The following is a 19,674-nucleotide window of genomic DNA, read 5'->3' on the forward strand; positions in this document are numbered from 1 at the left end:
GTCTTGCTGACTGGGGAGATAGCTAAGCTGTTCCATACAGTAGTATCTGCAACAGTGTAACAAAGGTAAAACAATCTGATAACAATTAGCTTTGAAACTATGTTGTAATAAATGGCAATTTCCATGTCAGTTTTATCAGTTAGAATTTACTTTGCCTCAGTGTTATAATTCTGACCCACAGTCAAGCAGAACTTGGCTTTGATAGAAATGGCGGTCAGATCTGAAATTATTCCGGGCTACATAAACAAACCTCTGCCAAAATGCTAAATCCTGAAGCAATTATCATTCCTCCTAATTCACTGCAATTTTACACAATTTCATTTAATGTTTGACTATTACAGATTCTATTCTAAATTGAAGTATTTTTCCATGTTCCAGCATTTGAAATCTGGATGCACTGATCCTGACCAAAAGAAAAAAGCATTACCATACAATTTGTCAATTCAGAAAGATTGTTTTTGTCTCTCTCAAAAAAACTGCAACAATTTATTTTTAAAAATGATAGTTTCTATTTTTCCAGAATATTCCCAAAACATTTATATTCAAATCTGGATATCATAAACTTAGTCCAATCTTTATACAGTCATGCTTGTTGGACACTTCAATTTGAATTTATTCTGCAATGAGGTCCTTTCTACTCTGGACATTATTTGCAACTTCGCAAGAAGGCACCTGTTTTCTATCATGCAACAGCTGCAGAAACAAAATTAGTGGGGAAATTAGAAAACAGAATCAACAGAACATTTCTTTGTCCATAATACTGTCTGAAAAACAGCAACACCTTTCTTTCACTGCTCATCTCTCCACCCCAAATGAAAATGTTAAAAATGGACAGCAAGTATGTATTCATAAAATATATACACGTTGGGAATGTCCTCAAGTTATATTTCAATTTGCTTCTGACTCATTTTTATACTCATCACCTTCAGAATTATTTCTATCATTTTCGCTAACAACTGATTGTTTTCAATACATTAGGTATCGTCCTTCTCAAAGTTTAACTGTAGCAATTTCTTAGTTGTCTGAAGACTAAAGTTCATGAATATTAGAAGAGAAAAAGTATTGGAGGAACTTAAGGGACTAAAATCTGACAAATCCCCAGGATCTAATGGCTGACATCCTAGAGATAGCTGCAGTGGATGCTCCAGCTATGGTTTTCCAAAATTCCTTAAAGGCTAGAATGGCCCAGTGGATTTGATGTTATAAAATGTAACACCACTATTCAAAAAGGGAGGGAGAGAAACAATAGGGAATTACAAGCCAGCTAGCCTAGCATCAGTCAGAGGGAAAATGTTGGACTCTATTATTAAGGAAGTCTTAACAACACTTAAAAAATCATAGTATGATCAGACAAAGTCAATGTGGTTTTACGGAAGGGAAATAGTGTTTGACAAATTTATTAAGTGTTTTTTTTGAGGGTAGACAAAGCGGAATCAGTAGATGTGGCATACTTGGATTTCCCATAAAGCATTTGATAAGGTGCCGCACAAAATGTTAATATATAAGATAAGGGCTCATTGGAGTTGTGGGTAATATATTAACATGGATAGAGGACTCATTAATAGACAGAAAGCAAAAAGGAGGGATAAACAGGTCACTTTCAAATTGGCAGGCTGTGACTACTGGAGTGCAGCAAGAATCAGTGGTGAAGTCTCAAATTTATAATTTGCAGGAATGCCTTAGACAAAGAGACCAAGAGTAATGTATCCAAGTCTGGTGATGATGGTAATTAGCTATAGTCCATGACGGACAATAGGCATATTTCTCCGTTAGAGAGAGGCAAGTGGTTACATAGCTTGAGGAGCACCACTCCTCATCAAGCATAGGGCAAGGCAAGGAGGCAAACCTCCATGAACTACCACAGGCAATATGGGGATTGAACCTGCACCCCGTTGACATCATTCTGTACTACACTCATCTAGCCAACTGAGCTAACAGAGCCCCACTCGCTGATGATATAAAGCTAGGTAGGAATGAAGCTGTGAGGAGGACATAGAGAGGCTACAAAGAGATATAGACAGGTTAAGTGAGTGGGCAACAAGGTGGCTGATAGAGTTTAATGTGGGGAAGTGAGGTTATTCACTTTGGTCATAAGAATAGAAAAACAGAATTAAAATAAAAAACATGGAACATTTAAATGCTGATTTTCAGAGGGTCTTGAGTGTACTTGTACAAGGTTCACAGAAAGTTAGCATGCAGGTGCAACAAGCAATTGGGAAGGCAAATGGCATGTTGGCCATTACTGAAAGGGATTGGAGTACAAGAATAAGGAAGACTTTCTACAATTCTCCAGGGCTTTCGTGAGACCACATCTGGAGTACCGTGCGCAGTTTTAGTCTCCATATTTAAGGAAGGATATATTTGCATTGGAGGTAGTGGAGCGAAGGTCAACTAGATTGGGTCTTAGGATGAGAGGGTTGTCCTATGATGAGAGGCTGAGTAAATTTGGCCTCTATTCTCTGGAGTTTAGAAGAATAAGAGCTGATCTCATTGAAATACTCAAAATTATGAAGGCACTTGAGAGGGTAGACACTGAGCTTGTTTCCCCTGGCTGAGGTACCTGAACATAGGGGTAAAGTCTCAGGATAAGTGGCTGATCATTTAAGACTGAGATGAGGAGAAATTTCTTCACTCAAAGGATTGAGTGTCTTTGGAATTCTCTACCCCAGATGGTTGTGAATGCACAGTCATTGAATATATTTAAGTCTGAGATAGGTGTATTTTAGGTGTCTCATGGGATCAAGGGATATGGGAGACAGGCCAGAAAATGGAGTTGAGCCAGAAGATCAATCATAACCATATCGAATGGCGGAGCACGCTTGAGTGTCCTTATGGTCTGCTCCTGCTCCTATTTATATTCTCATGTTCAAAACAAACTCACGTCAGGCTCACTGGCTTATAGCACCTTCCCATTTTCTTTTTCCCTCCTTTCTTGAACAGCATGCTTAGATCTGTGATCATCCAATCCATGGGGATTGTTGTAAAATCTAGGGAATTCTGGAAGATCAAAACCAATGCATTCACTGTCTCTGCAGCTACTTCTTAGGCCTATGGGGTCAATCAGTCTATCCATGACATTTGTGGCCTTTTAGTCCCATTAAATTCCCAGTAATTTTCCATTACTAATATTAATTACTTTAAGTTCCTCATTTTCCCAAAATTTCTAGTGCGTTCTGTGTATCTTTTTTCCCATTAGCTGATGGTATAAGGACTAGGGGATACAGATTTAAGGTTCTGGGCAAAGATATGGGGGGATATGAGGAAGAACTTACCTTACCTTGCAAATAGTAATGACCTGGAATACACTGCCTACAAAGGTGGTGGAAGCGGACATGATGAATGATTTTAAGAGGAAATTGGATGGGCACTTGAGGGAAGTAAAGTTGCAGGACTACAGGGGTAGAGTGCAGGAAAGGGTCTGGACTGCTATACAGATGGGTGGCATGGACTCAATGGGCTGAATAGCCTCCTTCTGTAACGAATGACTATGGCTTGCAGTTTCATAAATTTTAGGTTTGGTTTTAATATTCAATATCAACTTGGCATTCTGTCAGCTTGCTTTTAATCTTCCTAATTTCCCCAGTGATTATGGGGAGACAGGTTTGTAAGATTACCTTGAACACTGAATCGAATTCCTCCTCTTGGGGTTCTTCCACCTTTACTTCAATCTGCACTGGATATGCTGTATCACCTTCAGATGCAGTACAAAGCTCCTTGCCCTGTTTTTCTTTGAACGCTTCACTGGAGCAAAGACTGGGGTTTTCCTGCAATTTAATCAATAAAAAGGTCAACAGCTGGTGCAAGTCAATTATATGTGAAGTAAAATCCTCAGTAGGTTTTTATTTGAACAATGCTATTTGTACGCTTTCTTAACCCCTAATTTTTCCCTTCCTACCTCTTATACAGTAAACTAGTACCAAGAGCTCTACTAACTCTCCAAACAGCCATTCTTCATGCGTTATCCCAGCCACTATGGCCACTAGGCTATTTTATCACCAGAAGGAATCCAATCCTGCGTTAGCCCAATGGTGACAGACAGATGCTCTAGAGAGGCTACTAATTAATGAACAAAGAATGACTTCCCCCAAGTGTTTGAAGCCAAATAAGGAGGGTTAAGAAAGTGTACAAACAGCATTGTTTAAATGAAAACATAAATCCTGCCTTGGCACAGATTATATAACTCAGCACAGACCAGGAAATTAATCTGGTGCATACATGTGGCCTAATACTATATAAGGTGATATCTTTGTTCACTAAAGGAACGATGGAACAGTTATTATTTCAGACCAATATCAGGTAGTGCAGCAAGTACAGTATTGGGTACATTAATCAGAAAAAAGTTTTGAATATTGAGAAATACAGATTGGATGTCCAAAATCTGGCACCCTTGGGACAGAGAAGGTGCCGAGTTTTGGATTTTCCCAAATGAATAAAAGATACACAAAATGAAGTAAAAGTTTGTTTTAAATTAAGTATGAATAATAATATATAATGTATACAAAGTTTAAAAAAATATACTTTTTTGTACTTATCAAATATTCTTCCTGTTATCAGCTTATAAAGTTAAGATACACAAAAATGGATACTGGATTACTTACATCTGGCTGAAAGGTGTGTTTGAAGGAGGGGGCTCAACTGGGGTTGATGATGGGCCAGCTTTAGTATTTTCCAGCTTTGAAATTGCATTTGAAGATGCAGTTAAAGTTGAAGTCAGGTCAACAGCACTCTGCTGAGATGCTTTGTTAAAGAGTTCGGCTAATTTAATTTGCTTTATGAACTTTGGCTTCTGTTTGATTAGTTTTACTTGAACACTGTAAACCTGCATTATCTGTTGCTCTGTTATGAAGCTATATGTTGTGTCAGGTCATTAATTAAATCTTCATACATTTATATATTTACCTACAGACACTTTCTCTACTTGATTACCAATGTCATCAACGTCATCCTCACTGTTTTTATCTTTCTCCTCTGGATGTAAAACTATTTCCACAATTTCACCATCTTTAAGTGTGAGAATAACAGAAGCATCACTGTCTATGTTCATAACTTCTTCAAAATCTTGTTCATCCAATGATTATACAGCTTGAGAAGACAATCCTTTCACATACTCTAACAGTTTTCTTCTCATTAGACACACCAAAACCTTCAAAATTAGCATCAGCATCTTCATCATCATCAAACATAGTTGCCAGCCACAGATTGTGCCAAGCAGTAGTCATGGTGTCTTTAGTCACTTGGTTCCATGTTTAGGCAGCAGCCCAGATGGTGTCCTTCACTGAAAATTCTTTTTGGAACCCTTCTATCCCCAGGCCTCAAGGGTTGACAGCACTAAGCAAACGCCTCATAAATTTGTCTTTATACTTCGACTTCATGGACCTTAAAATTCCTTGGTCCTTTGGCTGTATCAATTATGTTACGTTAAGGGGTAAACATATACCAAACATATTTCTTTTCCTGAGAACTTCAGCATCAGGATGTGCTGAGCAATTGTCAAGCAACAATTTCTTACACTTCTCATCAAACTCAGCTGACCTACAATGAGCATGAGTATCAGGAATGAAGTGCTTCTCAAGCCCGTCCAAACAAAATTTCCTGGTTATCCATGATCTCTTGTTAGCATAATAATGAACTGGAAATATTCTTACCCCCTTGAAATGTCTTGGTTGCTGGCTTTTTCCGATACACATCAGCTTTCACTTATGTATCCCAGCCGCATTAGCACAACCAAGCACAGTAAGCCTATTTTTTGCATCTTTTACACCTATTGATGCCTTTTCATCAGCTAAGGTTTTCCTTGATGTGTAATGCCAACATATTGATGTTTCATTGGTATTACAGATTTGTCCAGCAGAAAGGTTTTCAGCAATTAGCTTGGCGAATCCATCTATTGATTTTCAGCTATCTCATGATCTGCTGATCACCACATACTTTTAATTGTCTTATTCCATGACATCTTTTAATTTGGTTAACCATATACTTTCTGAAGTATAGTTGCACAGAGTTGAAATATTCAGTTCATTGTGGAAAATCTTGGCTTGCTTAAATCAACATCTGCAGTCAATGGCATTCTTTCACTCCACCTCTGTCACATCCACTCCAACATCAATCTGTCTAAACCATCATTTTCATGTTTATGCAGTTTTTCATTTATTCATTTCGTTCTGAAAGTCACTTTCAGCATAAAACTTCATTATCTGGAGTTTCTGTTTCTTTAAACTGTGCATGGTGGATAAACCCACCGCATACTCCTCACTCAGCTTTCGCAAAGACGCATGTCTATCTAGTTTCTAGAATAATTCCACTTTCTTGGCTATAGACAACAAATTAGACTTCCTTTTTGCAGTGCTACTCATGGAAGTCTCTGCTGGCCTTTTTTATATGATTGCAACAGGTACAACAACAGCACTAACAGTGCAAGGGCAGAAGTCAGACGGTTTGGGCCAGGTCAATAGTTATTGGCTTGGAATGTAGGAACTAGACAGGTGCACCATGTAAATGAAACGGCGAAGCCACTAACTAGCCCAGCACACCACTGAGAACTAGCACCTAGCCAAATTACTCTGGTAAATCAGAATTTAATTTAACTAAATATGAACTGGAACATTTTCAAAAATGTCTAATTTACAGACAATTCCAGTTTCGGACAGCTGGATTTTAGATGTCCAACCTGTATAACATTTCCACTATAAAATCTCTTTCCTTATTTTCTATTTAAGAGTCTAAGAGTCATTAGTACTTGACTTTGGGAGGAGCAGTGAAATCAAGGAAAGCAGTTCAGAAATTGCAGAATTCAAGATAGACGGGGGGAAAAAAAAGAGATAAAGAAAGAGCTTGTATTATACAGTGTATTTCACAGCCTCAGGAATCTCAAATGCTTTAATTAAGTACTTTTGAAGTGTAGTCACTGTTGTAATTCAGGAAACAGTAATTGATTTGCACTGAGCAAGGCCCCACAACAGCAGTAACATAAATGGCCAGATAATTTGGCTTAATGACGTCAGTTGAGGGATAAACTTTGGTCAGGACATAAGAGGTGCAGGGATAGGCCCTTGGAGCCTGCTCAGCCATTCAATAAGATTACGGCTGACCTTTAAATTCAATTCCACTTTCCCACACTGACCCCATATCCCTCGATTTTCCAAGAGTCCCAAAATCTATCTCAGCCTTGAATACACTCAAGAATGGAGCATCCACAGCCCTCCTAATTCCAAAGATTCACAACTTCCGAGTGAACAAATTCCTCATCAGTTTTAAATGATCAACCCTCTATCCTGAGACAATCCCTAGTTCCCTAGTTTTAGACTCTCCAGCCAGGAGAAACAACCTCTCAGCATCTACCCTCTCAAGCTCCCTCAAAATTTTTTGTTTCAATGAGATCACCACTCAATCTTTCCATACTCCATAAAGTGAAGGCCCAATTTTCTCAACATTTCATCATATGACAGACCCTCACATCCCAGTGATCAATCTAGCAAACCTTTGCTGCACCTCATCCAAGGTGAGCATATCATTCCTTAGATGAGGAGGCCAAATCAGTGTGCAGTGCTCCAGGTGTGGTTACATTGATCACTGTACAATTGCAGCAAGATTTCTATACTCTTGTACTCAAGCCCCCTTCCAATAAAGGCCATCATGCCATTTCCCTTCCTAACTGCTTGCCATACCTGCATGCTAAGGTCATGTTTATGAAGAACAGTTTTTTTGGTGTCTGACAAAGTTATTAGAGTTTTTCAAGCATACCCCTAAGGTTGTGTTTCTTGTACAAGGACACCCAAATCTGTCTGAACCATCAAAATTTAAAAGTTTCTCACCATTTAAAAAATATTTTGCTTTTCATACTTCCTACCAAAATGAATTACCTCACTTCCCCATATCACTTGCTACTCTATCTATCTTACTGCCAGCTCACATGTCCATATTCCTTTACAGCCTCTGCGTCTTCCTCAAATCTTACTGCCCCACCTAGCTTTGTACTGCCAGTAAACTTGGGTGCAATACTCTCTGCCCCTTCACCAAAATCACTAATATGGATTATAAATATCTGAGGCCACAGCACTGATCCCTGCAGTATTCTGTTAGTTGCAATCTGCCTACTTCAAAATGCCCATTTATCTCTACTTTCTGCACGTTAACCAATCCTCTACCCTTGCTAATAAATTACCCCAATTCCATGGACCCTCATCTTGTGTACTAGCCTTTTGCATCTTAGCAAATGCCTTTTGGAAATCCATATTATGCTACATCCACTGGGTCCTTTATCTGCCCTGTTAGAGGTATCCTTGAAATACTCTAATAGCTTTTGTCAAACACAAGGGAAAATAACTGTTCTTCATAAAATATTGTCATGGGATATTTTGCTTCTACTAGAGAGGTTAAATAGAGCCTTGGCTTAACATCCCATCTGATAAACACTGGCTAAGGCAGAGGCACACTTCCTCAGTACTGAAAAGAGTTAGGCAAAGATTAGTACATGGGCCGAGCATTAACAGATGAAGTGAAAGCAAAGTCATAAATATAGAAAGAAAAAAATGGCCAATGCAAACTCCATGAATAATGCTGAAATAGATAAGAATGAAACAGAGAGGAAGTGTCTTACCAAGCTTGGTGCTAAACATGTCTAACCAATGCAAAAGAAGTAATGGCGGAAAAAGAATACCAAACTAAATAGATAAAATAGTAGAATACAAAAGATAGAAGTAATTGTAATCATGCTGACGGAAAACTGGATAAACTTAAACTCTTCTGCCTGAAAAAGGTGTCTGAGGCGATCCTGCAGGAGGTGCAATTGAGAGTATGAAATCCATACATGACTTTAAATTAAATTGCCAGCGTTAGAATTAGAATTAGAAAATTTAACTTCACACAAAAGTATTTAACAAATGAGACACTTGTAGGTTTAAGAGCTGAAAACCCTACAATCATCTAAGAAACAAATGTTCCAATAAGGGTTTGGGGGGAGGGGATGGTGAAAAAGAGAGTCCAGGGTGTTTTTGAATAGATGAAGTAATTTGGATCAAACCTATTCTGTTTCTCCAGTTAATTTGTGTATTTTTTTTTAAAGAAGCATCTAATTATATGGTTCAAATCTGAGAGTACAAGAAACTTGACCGGTTCATGACTCTAAACAAATAGGACCTCTAAAAATCACCACACTCGCAATCACAACATTTTGTGTGCCATTTATTCACAAATAAACTGAACTTTTGGTTTTGTGGTTCTATATTGCAAACCCGACAAAACAGGGGAGATAAGCAAGATGTGGAGGAAAAGCAGTGGCTTTCAACTAACCACATTTTGTGTTGCCGCACTATACATGGCCCGCCGTGGTTTAAAACATACTCTGTGCTTCCGCTTTCTTAGCGCTTTTCTTCCCATAAAGCCCACAAAAATGGTTTCAATAAAAACAAATAGGATAATATATTAGCTTTTGAAGTGCTGTAACAGAATACCACCACTTAGGCCTTGAAATTACAATTTAAATAAATAGGTTAACGCCTGTTAAAAAAAAACGGCAAATTGCTTATGAACATGTTAAGAGTTTGCATGCCAATCACTGCACATTATAATTTCAACACCATAATTATTCAAAAGCCAAACACTATCCAGTCAATTATTATTTAGGCATCCAGTCAGGAGTCTCAGAACATGGATCTGATACAGAGCAAACATGAGCAATATTAAAGAAAAATGGCAGACCTGCAGTGAAGCACATGATGGATGGAATTTTGTACTTAAACATTAAATACTATGAAGATAAACAAGCATGGACTCTGATATCAATCACCTGCCCAATGAGACTAACATCAAGTGTTCCAGTGTGCCAGCCAATTAACAATATATTGTACATCATCTAACTACTCAGGCATTGCAGTATGACACTTGGGGTCACTCCTCTTTCCTCCCGTCCTCCACCCATTTCGTGAACATGAACGCCAGACAGAAAAAATATTTTGGTTTGAATAATGCAATTGCATTGTGAAAATTGATTTAGAGCTTAAATGATTTTATGAGATACTGCTATAATACTTTTGCTAAGGAGCGATATTGATGAACGGCTATACATTCTGGTTGAAATTCTGATTTTCTTTATTATTTCAATTTTATGCTTTATGCCCCTCAGATAGCAGCAATCTTTTCTAATTGTCAGCTACACCCATGTTAATGGAGTGCACGGTGAGTGTTTCAATTAGAATAAAGTGAAAAGATGCAAGATAGTGCAAGTGAGCATGTGGATTGAGTGTGCTTGTGACAGCATGCAAGAGGAGGACTGTCAAGGTGCACATGGTCTCCTTATTTGAAAAATGATATAATTGCATTTGAAGCACTTCAGGGAAAGTTCACTCGACTTATTCTTGGGATGAGGGTCTTATAGTATGAAGAAAGGTTATCAGGTTGGGCCTATACCCACTGGAGTTTAGGTGAAAGCGAGGTGATCTTATTGCAACATATAAGATCCTGAGCGGATTAAATAGGGCAGATGCCAGGAAGATGTTTCCACTTGCGGAAGAGACTAGAACCAGGAAACAGTTTAAGAATTAGAGATCTACTGTTTAAGATGATGAGGAGACATTTTGAGGAGAAGAATTAGTATGTGGCGTTCTCTTCCCCAGAAAACAATGGAGGCTGGGTCATTGAATTTATTCAAGGCAGAATTAGACAGATTTTTGATAGAAAAGGGAGTCAAGGATTATGGGGGGCAGACAGCAAAGTGGAGTTGTGACACAACCGGGTCAGCCATGATCTTATTGAGTGGTGGAGCAGACTCGAAGAGCTGAATGGCCTACTCCTGCTCTTGAGTCCTATGTTCCAAGAACGATCGTCAGGCACATGAGGTAAAGTATCCAAGAGAAGGTTGTCAGTATGCATTCTTGAGAGACAAAATATGTGAGAAAGAACAGGTGCCAGTCCATTTGCGAGATTGCAAAATTTGGATTCTCAAGACCTGTATGCTGTATAGGGTGCATTAAATAGGGTTGTAACCATTCTGGTGTTGTACATTGTCTTTGCATTGACAGTATGGTATGCACCAAACCCTTTTTAAAAAATGTTATCAAGGAGTTCACTGTGCTAAGAAAATTAAGTACTTCATTCCAAAAATGCCTTGTTTGTTTTTCAAAACACTAGGGACACCTCATGAGTTTCCCCTTTCCCAAATCATACCTAGAAATCACCTTAGAATCCATGAGCTAAGCAGTTTACATTAGAAAAACAGTAAAAAATAAAATGCTCTGCAGCGTGCCGTATCCAGTATTACTTCAAAAACCAAATGTCACACAAAAATCAAGACTTAAATTTAGATTCAACTAAACAGCATATTGTTGGTGGAAGTTTCAGATGTCTTAATCAGTATTCCCATCAATATTTTTGAAAACATATAACTGCATGCCCAGGTTGCATCTATGGACCCAGAGTTAGTCCTTCCATTTCAGATACCTGCTTCCTAATCTCCACTTTAAATTATCAGAGTCAGGTCTGCTGGACAGTTGAATCCTTTAGTTGCATTTTTATTCAACTTTTGTTTCGCCCTCTGCTTCAATAATAGTTAAGAGAAAAAAATTGATATTTGAAGTTGTGTTATACCTGCAGCATATCAGTAACTGAGCCAGATAGACCAGGAACATACCAAATCCATGGTCTTTGGTGAGTTAGCTTGTCTAAGGCAAAGGTAGGAGCATTTCAGCTGTCTCAGCACTTTAACACTAATGAGAAGAAAATCACCCAAGTTTCACACTGCTATCCAGTGACTTCTGTTGGAAGTGCACTTATGTGGGCATTGAATGGAAACGGGGTCAAATTTAGCCGTGGTGCTCTGCACCACATTGTCTGCTAGTACTCACTGTTCAGACTTATACATGAAGAATGGTCATGAGAGGGCAGTGTGAGAGAATGCGCAGAGGAGGGCTCAATGCTGTCAGGAGAAACAGAAGATGAGAGAACAAAAGAAAACTGTCAAGAACAAAAAAAAACACTGTACCTGGCTATCACTGGTTCGTCCTGAAGGCGCCTGGGACTTTGTGTCAGCTGTTGGTGTTGGTAATTCTTGGACAATCCACTCACACATGTTCACTTTCTCTGCTGTAGGGCTTACAGCAGAGGCCTTAATACTTAGAATTCCGCTGATGTCTATATTTTGTAAGGTTTCTTTTTGAGAACTTTTCTCGATCTTTGGGGCATTAGAATTCTCCAGCTTTTCTTCCCCAGAACGGGTGGATGGTTCTTCTTTCTGTAATTGTTCAACTGACTCTTCCATAGGACTACTCAATGTCATTTTTTCTTCTTTATTGCACCCACTTCTTTCCTGCACAAGATGCTGATATTTCTTTCTAAGAACAATATATTTTTCACCCTAAAATTTTTAGAAATTAAATGTCAATTTTAAAAAATACATTACCAATATTTTCTATACATTTGCACAAAAAACTATCTTCATGTTAAAATATCTACAATAAATTAAAGAATATGTCACAAGTTAAACCTATGCCAATTCCAGCAATATATGAGACTACATAACCCACAAGCAACTCTGGCACAAGTGCTCGAATGATCCCCTTAAACAATTCTACAGAATGAAGGCTGGGCCAAATGGTCACCTGTGTTTTTCTTGCTTTGCACATCATGTGTATACCATTCTGGAAGAGAGTGATGAATAAAATATAAAACTTTTTGCATTGTGAAAATGGGGTTGGAGGTTTAAATAATAGAAAAAGCTTGAAACACATACAGGAGTAGATAGCCAGTATCTGAGGAGAGAAGAGACAAGAAACATTTCAGCTAGTTGCTGATTCCCAATAGGTTGTGAAACATTGGCTTGTCTGTCCTTTCAATAGATGCAGATTGACCTGTGTGAATTTCTAGCATTTTCTGTTTTTGTTTCAGATATCAGCACTTTTTGTTCTTTATTTTTCTAAGGTTCAAGCTTTCTAAATGAGTGAATAATATACAATCAACATTGCTTGATCAAGACATCAAATTGTTTGAAGTACTGCGATCTTGCTTCAATCAAGCTTTTAAATAGATATAACACCAGGATTTAATATATAAACATTGTCGATTCACTGTTGAATGCTGGAAACTTGAAGTATAAGTAACAGCCCATTAAAAATCAAAGTCACCCTAGATAGTATCCTTCTTCCGCTAATAATAGGCCTACCATCTCCAGCAGTTTCAAATATGGATCACTAATTCTTAGGTTTGAAGATGGGAGTCTTAAGGGTTAAAAATGTTATAGTCTATCACAGAACTCTGCTGCATCACAAACAATTTTCCACCATTTGATTATTACTGTGAGCTTTACTATTTAGTGCTTCAGTTTCCAGTACTGCAACTTTTTCTTTCCTCCCGGAGAGTATCAACATTTTCTCTCCCTTCCATTTGTCAGATTATTTCACTGTGATTAAATTTTAAAATACATCCTGATGAAAACATTCCTTAAAACAAGAACTGCCATTATATAGTTGACAGCCAAATTTAGTGTACCCAATGCGGGCCCACCCACTGGATAGAGAACTGGTGGGAGACCTGCATTGCTTTGAAGGGGGAGGCCTGACCAAATTCAGTGCCTATCAGGCATTTTAGTGACCAGTTTCAGGATTTGAGACCCCAGCAGCAGAAATCCTGCACACTCTCCACAGTCTCTCCCCTGTTGTGAGGGGTCGCAGAAAGGTGAGGGAGGTCAGATGCAAGAGTAGACAGGTAGCTCTCAATGGGCAAGCCCCTTCCCAATGCCGAGTCCCTTGATCAGATGCTAAGTGCCTTTGAACAGGGACACATCCTGCCCACCCGCCCCAGGTACCACCAAACCCAATTGGGTTTCCTGGGCAGCCTTCAGGAGACATGAGAAACCCATATGAGTTAGGAAGAATCCCTGAGCCACCATAAAATCCTGGTGGGCTCAGGGATAATGATCTTTAAGTGTCTTGTTAATGAGCCTAATTAGCCAGAAGGCAGGTTCCCCATGTCAGCCCTGGAGGTCAGTTTTCCCACCAGTGGGAACATGATGCGCAGCATTGCCTACTTCATGATTATGTGGGCCTGCTCGCCAACTAGCCCGCTCTGGCAGGGTCTGTTAAAACCAGCCCTGGGTTCCAGACACCTATTAATATGCACATGATTCTCCACTAATTTCACAACATCATCATCTTAACACAGTATTGTATGGCCACTAAAGCTACTGAAAAGCATAGTCACTAACATCAGAATATGAATGAAAGTTCCCTTTACCAATATGACTTTTAAACTCATGTCCATCTATCGTTGGGATATAACATAACTAGGCAAACTTTCAGCTGCCTCCTCACCTACTTTATTTTTCACTCCAGAAAGCTGCCACTGAAGAAGGGCAATGATTTATAGGCGCATTTGATCAATTTGCATGCAGCAACTATCAGACCATTCAACTATGGGAGGGTATCACAGTCAAATTGTTTTGCTGCCCTCAGCCAGAAATCACACATGCCAATGATCAAACCTGGTTTGTAATACTTAGTCCCAAACAGTGGATTCAACTTTAGGAATGCCTTTAATTGCTTCCATAAGATTTCAAAAGTTTCATTAAATTATTAATTTTAGGACAAATGCTATAAGTATTACCAGGCACTTTGCATGCATAAAGATGGTGACAACAATATATTTATATAGTGCCTTTAATCAAAATAAACTCCAAGGCATTCAAAGACGGTGTAGTCAAGCAAAAAATGTATGCCGAGACAAAAGCAGGAAATGCTAGGAGAAAAGAGTTGGGTTTTAACTGAGGAATTTAAAGGAGGGAGAAGTGAAAAGGTAGAATGGTTAGAGAGGAAATTCAAGGTTGCAAATGGTTGGGTGAAGAGGGGATTGTGGGAATACACAGAAGACCAGAGTGAGTGTGAGGAAAGGGTGATTTGGGGGCTGGTGTTGTACAGCTGGAGGAGGTTACAGTGATAGGGAGGGGTAAGGTCATTAAAGGATTTAAACATGAGGGTCAGAATTTTAAATCAAAGGTGTTTGAGACTAGGAGCCAATGCAGATCGGTAAGAATTTAGATAATGGATAGGTGTAATAGGATATGGGCAGCAGAGTTTGGAATAACTAAATTTAATGGAGAGTAGAAGATGGAAGGTCCATCACAACAATGCAGCCCAGTCTAGAGAGTGACAATGTCATGGATGGGGGTTCAAGCAGCAGGTGGGCTGAGGGGAGATTAGCAATGCAATGGAGGTGGAACTAGGTTATTTTTGTGATGAAGTCTATGGAGTCAGCAACATATTGTAAACACTTAATATAAAATGCCACCTTTGTTTGAAAACCTTAAGTTTTCTTGGAATTCAGTGGCATGATGATTTACCCCCTGTTGCAGAGCAAAGTGCAGCTGAAACATTTGTTCAAACTCTTTCGAGTTATCAACAGTCACAGATTGAAACTCTTTCGAGTACAATCACAGTTCTTGGTTTCCTGGGAGTGGGACATGAACCCACAACCCTCTGATTCAAAGGCGAGGGTGCTATGAACTGAGCCACAGCAAGACTGTTTCCTGACTCAATAAGCTAATTAAATAGATCTAGCATTTAGTAATAAGCCTGGCCTTGTATCAATGTCCACTGTGAGGGAGAAACATGTTCAGGACAGTGACCACAATATTATACGGTTTCAACTAACTGGTATAACTAAAGGCACTAAGAATCTGTAACTCAGATTTAAGAACAGCAAACTTCGAGAATGGCAAACTATTTTAAAACAAGTAAATTGGCTAACGCTGCTAGGTGGTGATGAGACTAATGTAGAATTTTTAAAAATTAATTTATGGGATGTGGGCATCGCTGGCTAGGCGAACATTTATTGCCATCCCTAACGGCCCTTGAGAATGTGGTGGTGAGCTGCCTTCTTGAACCGCTGCAGTCCATGTGGTGTAGGTACACCCACAATGCTGTTAGGGAGGGCGTTCCAGGATTTTGACCCAGTGACAGTGGAGGAATGCTGATATATTTCCAAGTCAGGATGGTGAGTGGTTTGGAGGGGAACTTGCAAGTGGTGGTGTTCCCATGCGTCTGTTGCCCTTGTCCTTCTAGATGGTAGTGGTCATGGGTTTGGAAGGTGCGTCTAAAGAACCTTGGTGAGTTTCTGCAGTGCATCTTGCAGATGGTACACACTGCTGTCACTGTTCGTCGGTGGTGAAGCGAGTGAATGTTTATGGAAGGGGTGCCAATCAAGCAGGCTGCTTTGTCCTGGATGGTGTCAAGCTTCTCGAGTCTTGTTGGAGCATATATATAGTCCAGTTCAGTTTCTAGTCAATGGTAACCCCCAGGGCATTGATAGTGGAAGGATTCAGCGATGGTAATGCCATTGAATGTCAAGGGGCGATGGTTAGATTCTTTCTTAGTGGAGTTGGTCATTGCCTGGCACGAGTGCGGCGCAAATGTTACTTGCTACTTGTCAGACCAAGCCTGGATATTGTCCAGGTCTTGCTGCATTTGGACACGGTCTGCTTCAGTATCTAAGGCATTGCGAATGGTACTGAACATTCTGCAATCATCAGTGAACATCCCAAACTCTGACCTTATGATGTTAGGAAGGTAATCGATGAAGCAGCTGAAGATGGTTGGGCCTAGGACACTACCCTGGAAAGTTTTCAAGAACACAATAAAAATATGGAAGTTAAATAGGTATTCAAAGTGAAAAGAATAAAGTTTGCTTTTTTGTAACACGAGGCTGACTATGTACAATGACAAAGGCTACGTAAATCAACAAGTTTCTACAGATTAAAAAGAACCTAATACTCAACTAAACAGTTGTGCACAAGGAACTGCTAGAATAAAAACAAAAGCTGCTGTTAGATTAACTATAAGACTAATGAGGAAAAAAGGGCAGACATTTGTAGAAATAATGGTTAAAGCTTTTTCAGTTATGTGGAAAGTCAGAGAGCTGTCAAAGACTGAATTGCAACTCTGAAGGATGTTCAAGAACAGTTTAAAAAGATATGGCAGAAATATTAAATCATTTAGGTGTCAGTGTTCACTCTTGAAGATGATACTTAGCTTTTAAAATTGAATGACTTTAAATAATAATTGCATTAGTATTAAATTAGGTGAGCATACTACATTAGAAAAAATTAGAGGCTTGAAAATGGATTAAGGAACTGGGTCAGATGATATACTAGAGAGATGGGACAGGTGCTGTGCAAGCCCAGCTTGAATTTTTAACAGCTCACTGTTCTCTGGGATGGGTCCTGCAGACTGAAAGGAAGCTAATATAGTTCCCATCTTTTAAAAAAAGGTGACAATACCTGGTACAACAGGCCCATTAGTTTGGCATCAGTAACAGGAAAGATGCCAGTGAAAATCATTAGGAGTGCAATGTTTGAGTACTTAGATGGTGAGGGAAATATTAGGAACACCACACATGGCTTCATTAAAAGCAGATTATGTTTTACACATCTAATTGCATTTTTAAAGAAATTATGAAGCTGGTAGGTAAAAGAAGCCAAGTCGACATTTTCTACTTAGACTTCCAAAAACCTTTTGAAAGGGTACTGCACGAGAGATTTCCCTACAAGACTGAAGCCTCTGGTATTAGTGGTTATATATTCTGCTAGACTGAGAACTGGTTGGAAGGACATAGGCACAAAGTAGTTATAGCTGGATCAGTGCTGGAACCATAGCTCTTTCCTATTTTAATAACGATCTGGAAATAGAAGTTGAGACACGATCTGCAAATTTGCAGATTGTGATGACCTTTGGCCTGGAAGTAGTACAGGGAGGGAAATTTGTAATTACTTTAAAATGTCTGGGGAGTCTGTAATTGTTTAAGGATGGTTGTAAAGGACTGCTCATTTTCTTGAATGATAAGAAATACTGGTCCATGTGATTTGGCAATCTTTGACCTGGAAACAGTACCAACAGGAAGGAAGTTAACAGACGAAAGCTATATGGTCAGGCAGAAGGAGGGCTCAAGACAGAGGAGGACTGCAGACAAGGTACATTTACAAGGAGCTGTGTGTGTGTAGTACAGTTAAACAGGACAGAAAGCTGAAAATAGAGTGCTGCTTCAGTTTTACCAGAGCTGACCAGACCATTCAATGGGATTTATTAAAGGGTTCCGATAAAGTCTCCAGGGAATCTGTGCCATCAAGACTGTTGTGAACCTAGCCAAGGAAGTTCTGCAGGTGTGTGCCATTCAGGTGACAACTGTCCTTGGGGATCTCAGACGGAATACAGTTGCTGGTGAGCGAGGGCTGAATCAATTGAGTGGGAATGTGAAAGATCCTACATACCAGAGGCCGATTCAGAGAACTTCGGAACTACATGTGGTGCAACATGTCTGTGGGGAGTGATGCGGGTGCTTGTGTAAGATGCATCTTTGCTGTATTGACCATTTAAAGTGAAATTTACCTTTTTATTTGAAATATCATTTATCTGTTAATTCATATTTAAATTTGTGTTGGTTCTGATTCTCTGACCTGCTCTTATAGCCACAATATTTGTATGGTTGGTCCAGTTCAGTTTCTGATCAATGGTAACTCTCAGGATGTTGACAGTGGGGGACTCAGTGATGGTAATCCCATTGAATGTCACGGGGAAATTGTTAGAGACTCTCTTGCTGGAGATGGTCATTGCCTGGCACTTGTGTGGCGCACATGTTACTTGCAATTTAACACCCCAGATTTCATTAGATGTCAGGAGGTGGCTCTTTCCCCAGTGAATAGTGGAACTCAGGAACAGGCTGATATTTCAAGTGGTGAATGCTGATTCACTAAATCCATTTAAATGACAGCTGGACTTGCTTCGGGCTGGGGTGACATCACCTCTTACCTTAAGGTAGGCAACTGCTGGGTATTCAGGGCCCAAGGTTCGAGTTTTGACTGTCTAAATGGGCTGGACAGGAATGTAAGAGTTGCTTTTCCCAAATTGGCCTGCATTTTCAATCTGGTTTTCGTCTTTTCCAGGGGACTACATAGTTTTCGGTAAGGTGGGAAGTGTATATATCGGGATAAACAAGATAGCGCAATTGTGTGGAAAGAAATAAAATAGACTTGAATTTAAATAGCACTTTTCATGATCACCAGACCTCTGAAAGCACTTTACAGTCAATGAAGTACTTTTTAAGTGTAGTCACTGTTGTAATGTAGGAAAACCGGCAGCCATTTTGCACACACAAGATCCTGTTGTAATATGCCTTTAAGGGACAACAGCATGACATCATTAGGAGGGAAGTGTTGCGTGCTATCCAGTCTTAATTTCACCTTTGCTTTTGAGCAGAGCAGACCCACACAGCTCTGCTGCTGTCTTCAAGCTTTCTATCCATGTATATTGGTTCTCATGTGCCTAGTCTTAATAAATGAACCCATAACATGTTTACCCAATTCCTTATGAGTGATTGGTGCTTTATATCAGTATAACACCAAGACATTGTGCTCAGTGGTGGTGAAACAGGGTGCAGCAAGGTATGAATGACATGGTGAACAGCCTTAAGATTGTGCTACATGGCATGAGACAATCCTCTATGTTCTGGTCAGACCACAATGGAGTTGCAGCGTTGGAGAATGTTGAAACCGCAGCGTGGTGACTATGCAGAAAAGTTCTGAAGATGTCGTGTGTAGGGATAGTGCTCAAATAAGGAGCTGGTAAACAGACGGATCCCTCATGATGAGATTGCAGCACAGAGCCAGTCAGTTCCGTGAGTGGGACAGCTCAAGGGGACCAG

The 19,674-nt window shown here is 39.5% G+C and overlaps 1 protein-coding gene across 4 annotated transcripts in view; it reads right to left on the minus strand.

The window, feature by feature from the left end:
* Positions 1-19,674, minus strand: part of LOC144688618 (ankyrin repeat domain-containing protein SOWAHA) — a 142,405-nt gene that overhangs the window by 96,705 nt on the left and 26,026 nt on the right. For 3 of the 4 annotated variants that reach the window (XR_013578447.1, XM_078555400.1, XM_078555399.1), the window contains exons 3-5: positions 12,591-12,629; positions 11,975-12,346; positions 3,615-3,764 (exon numbers count right to left, since the gene is read on the minus strand). Coding sequence is in view for 3 of the 4 variants with exons in the window: in XM_078555400.1 (XP_078411526.1) it covers positions 3,615-3,764; positions 11,975-12,346; positions 12,591-12,629 (561 nt within the window). In the remaining variant the exon portion in view is untranslated. The remainder of the gene's footprint in view (positions 1-3,614; positions 3,765-11,974; positions 12,347-12,590; positions 12,630-19,674) is intronic. The other variant, XM_078555401.1, reaches the window with a different exon arrangement.

The sequence above is a fragment of the Cetorhinus maximus genome, chromosome 13, assembly GCF_964194155.1.
Source record: "Cetorhinus maximus chromosome 13, sCetMax3.hap1.1, whole genome shotgun sequence".
Lineage (NCBI taxonomy): Eukaryota > Metazoa > Chordata > Chondrichthyes > Lamniformes > Cetorhinidae > Cetorhinus > Cetorhinus maximus.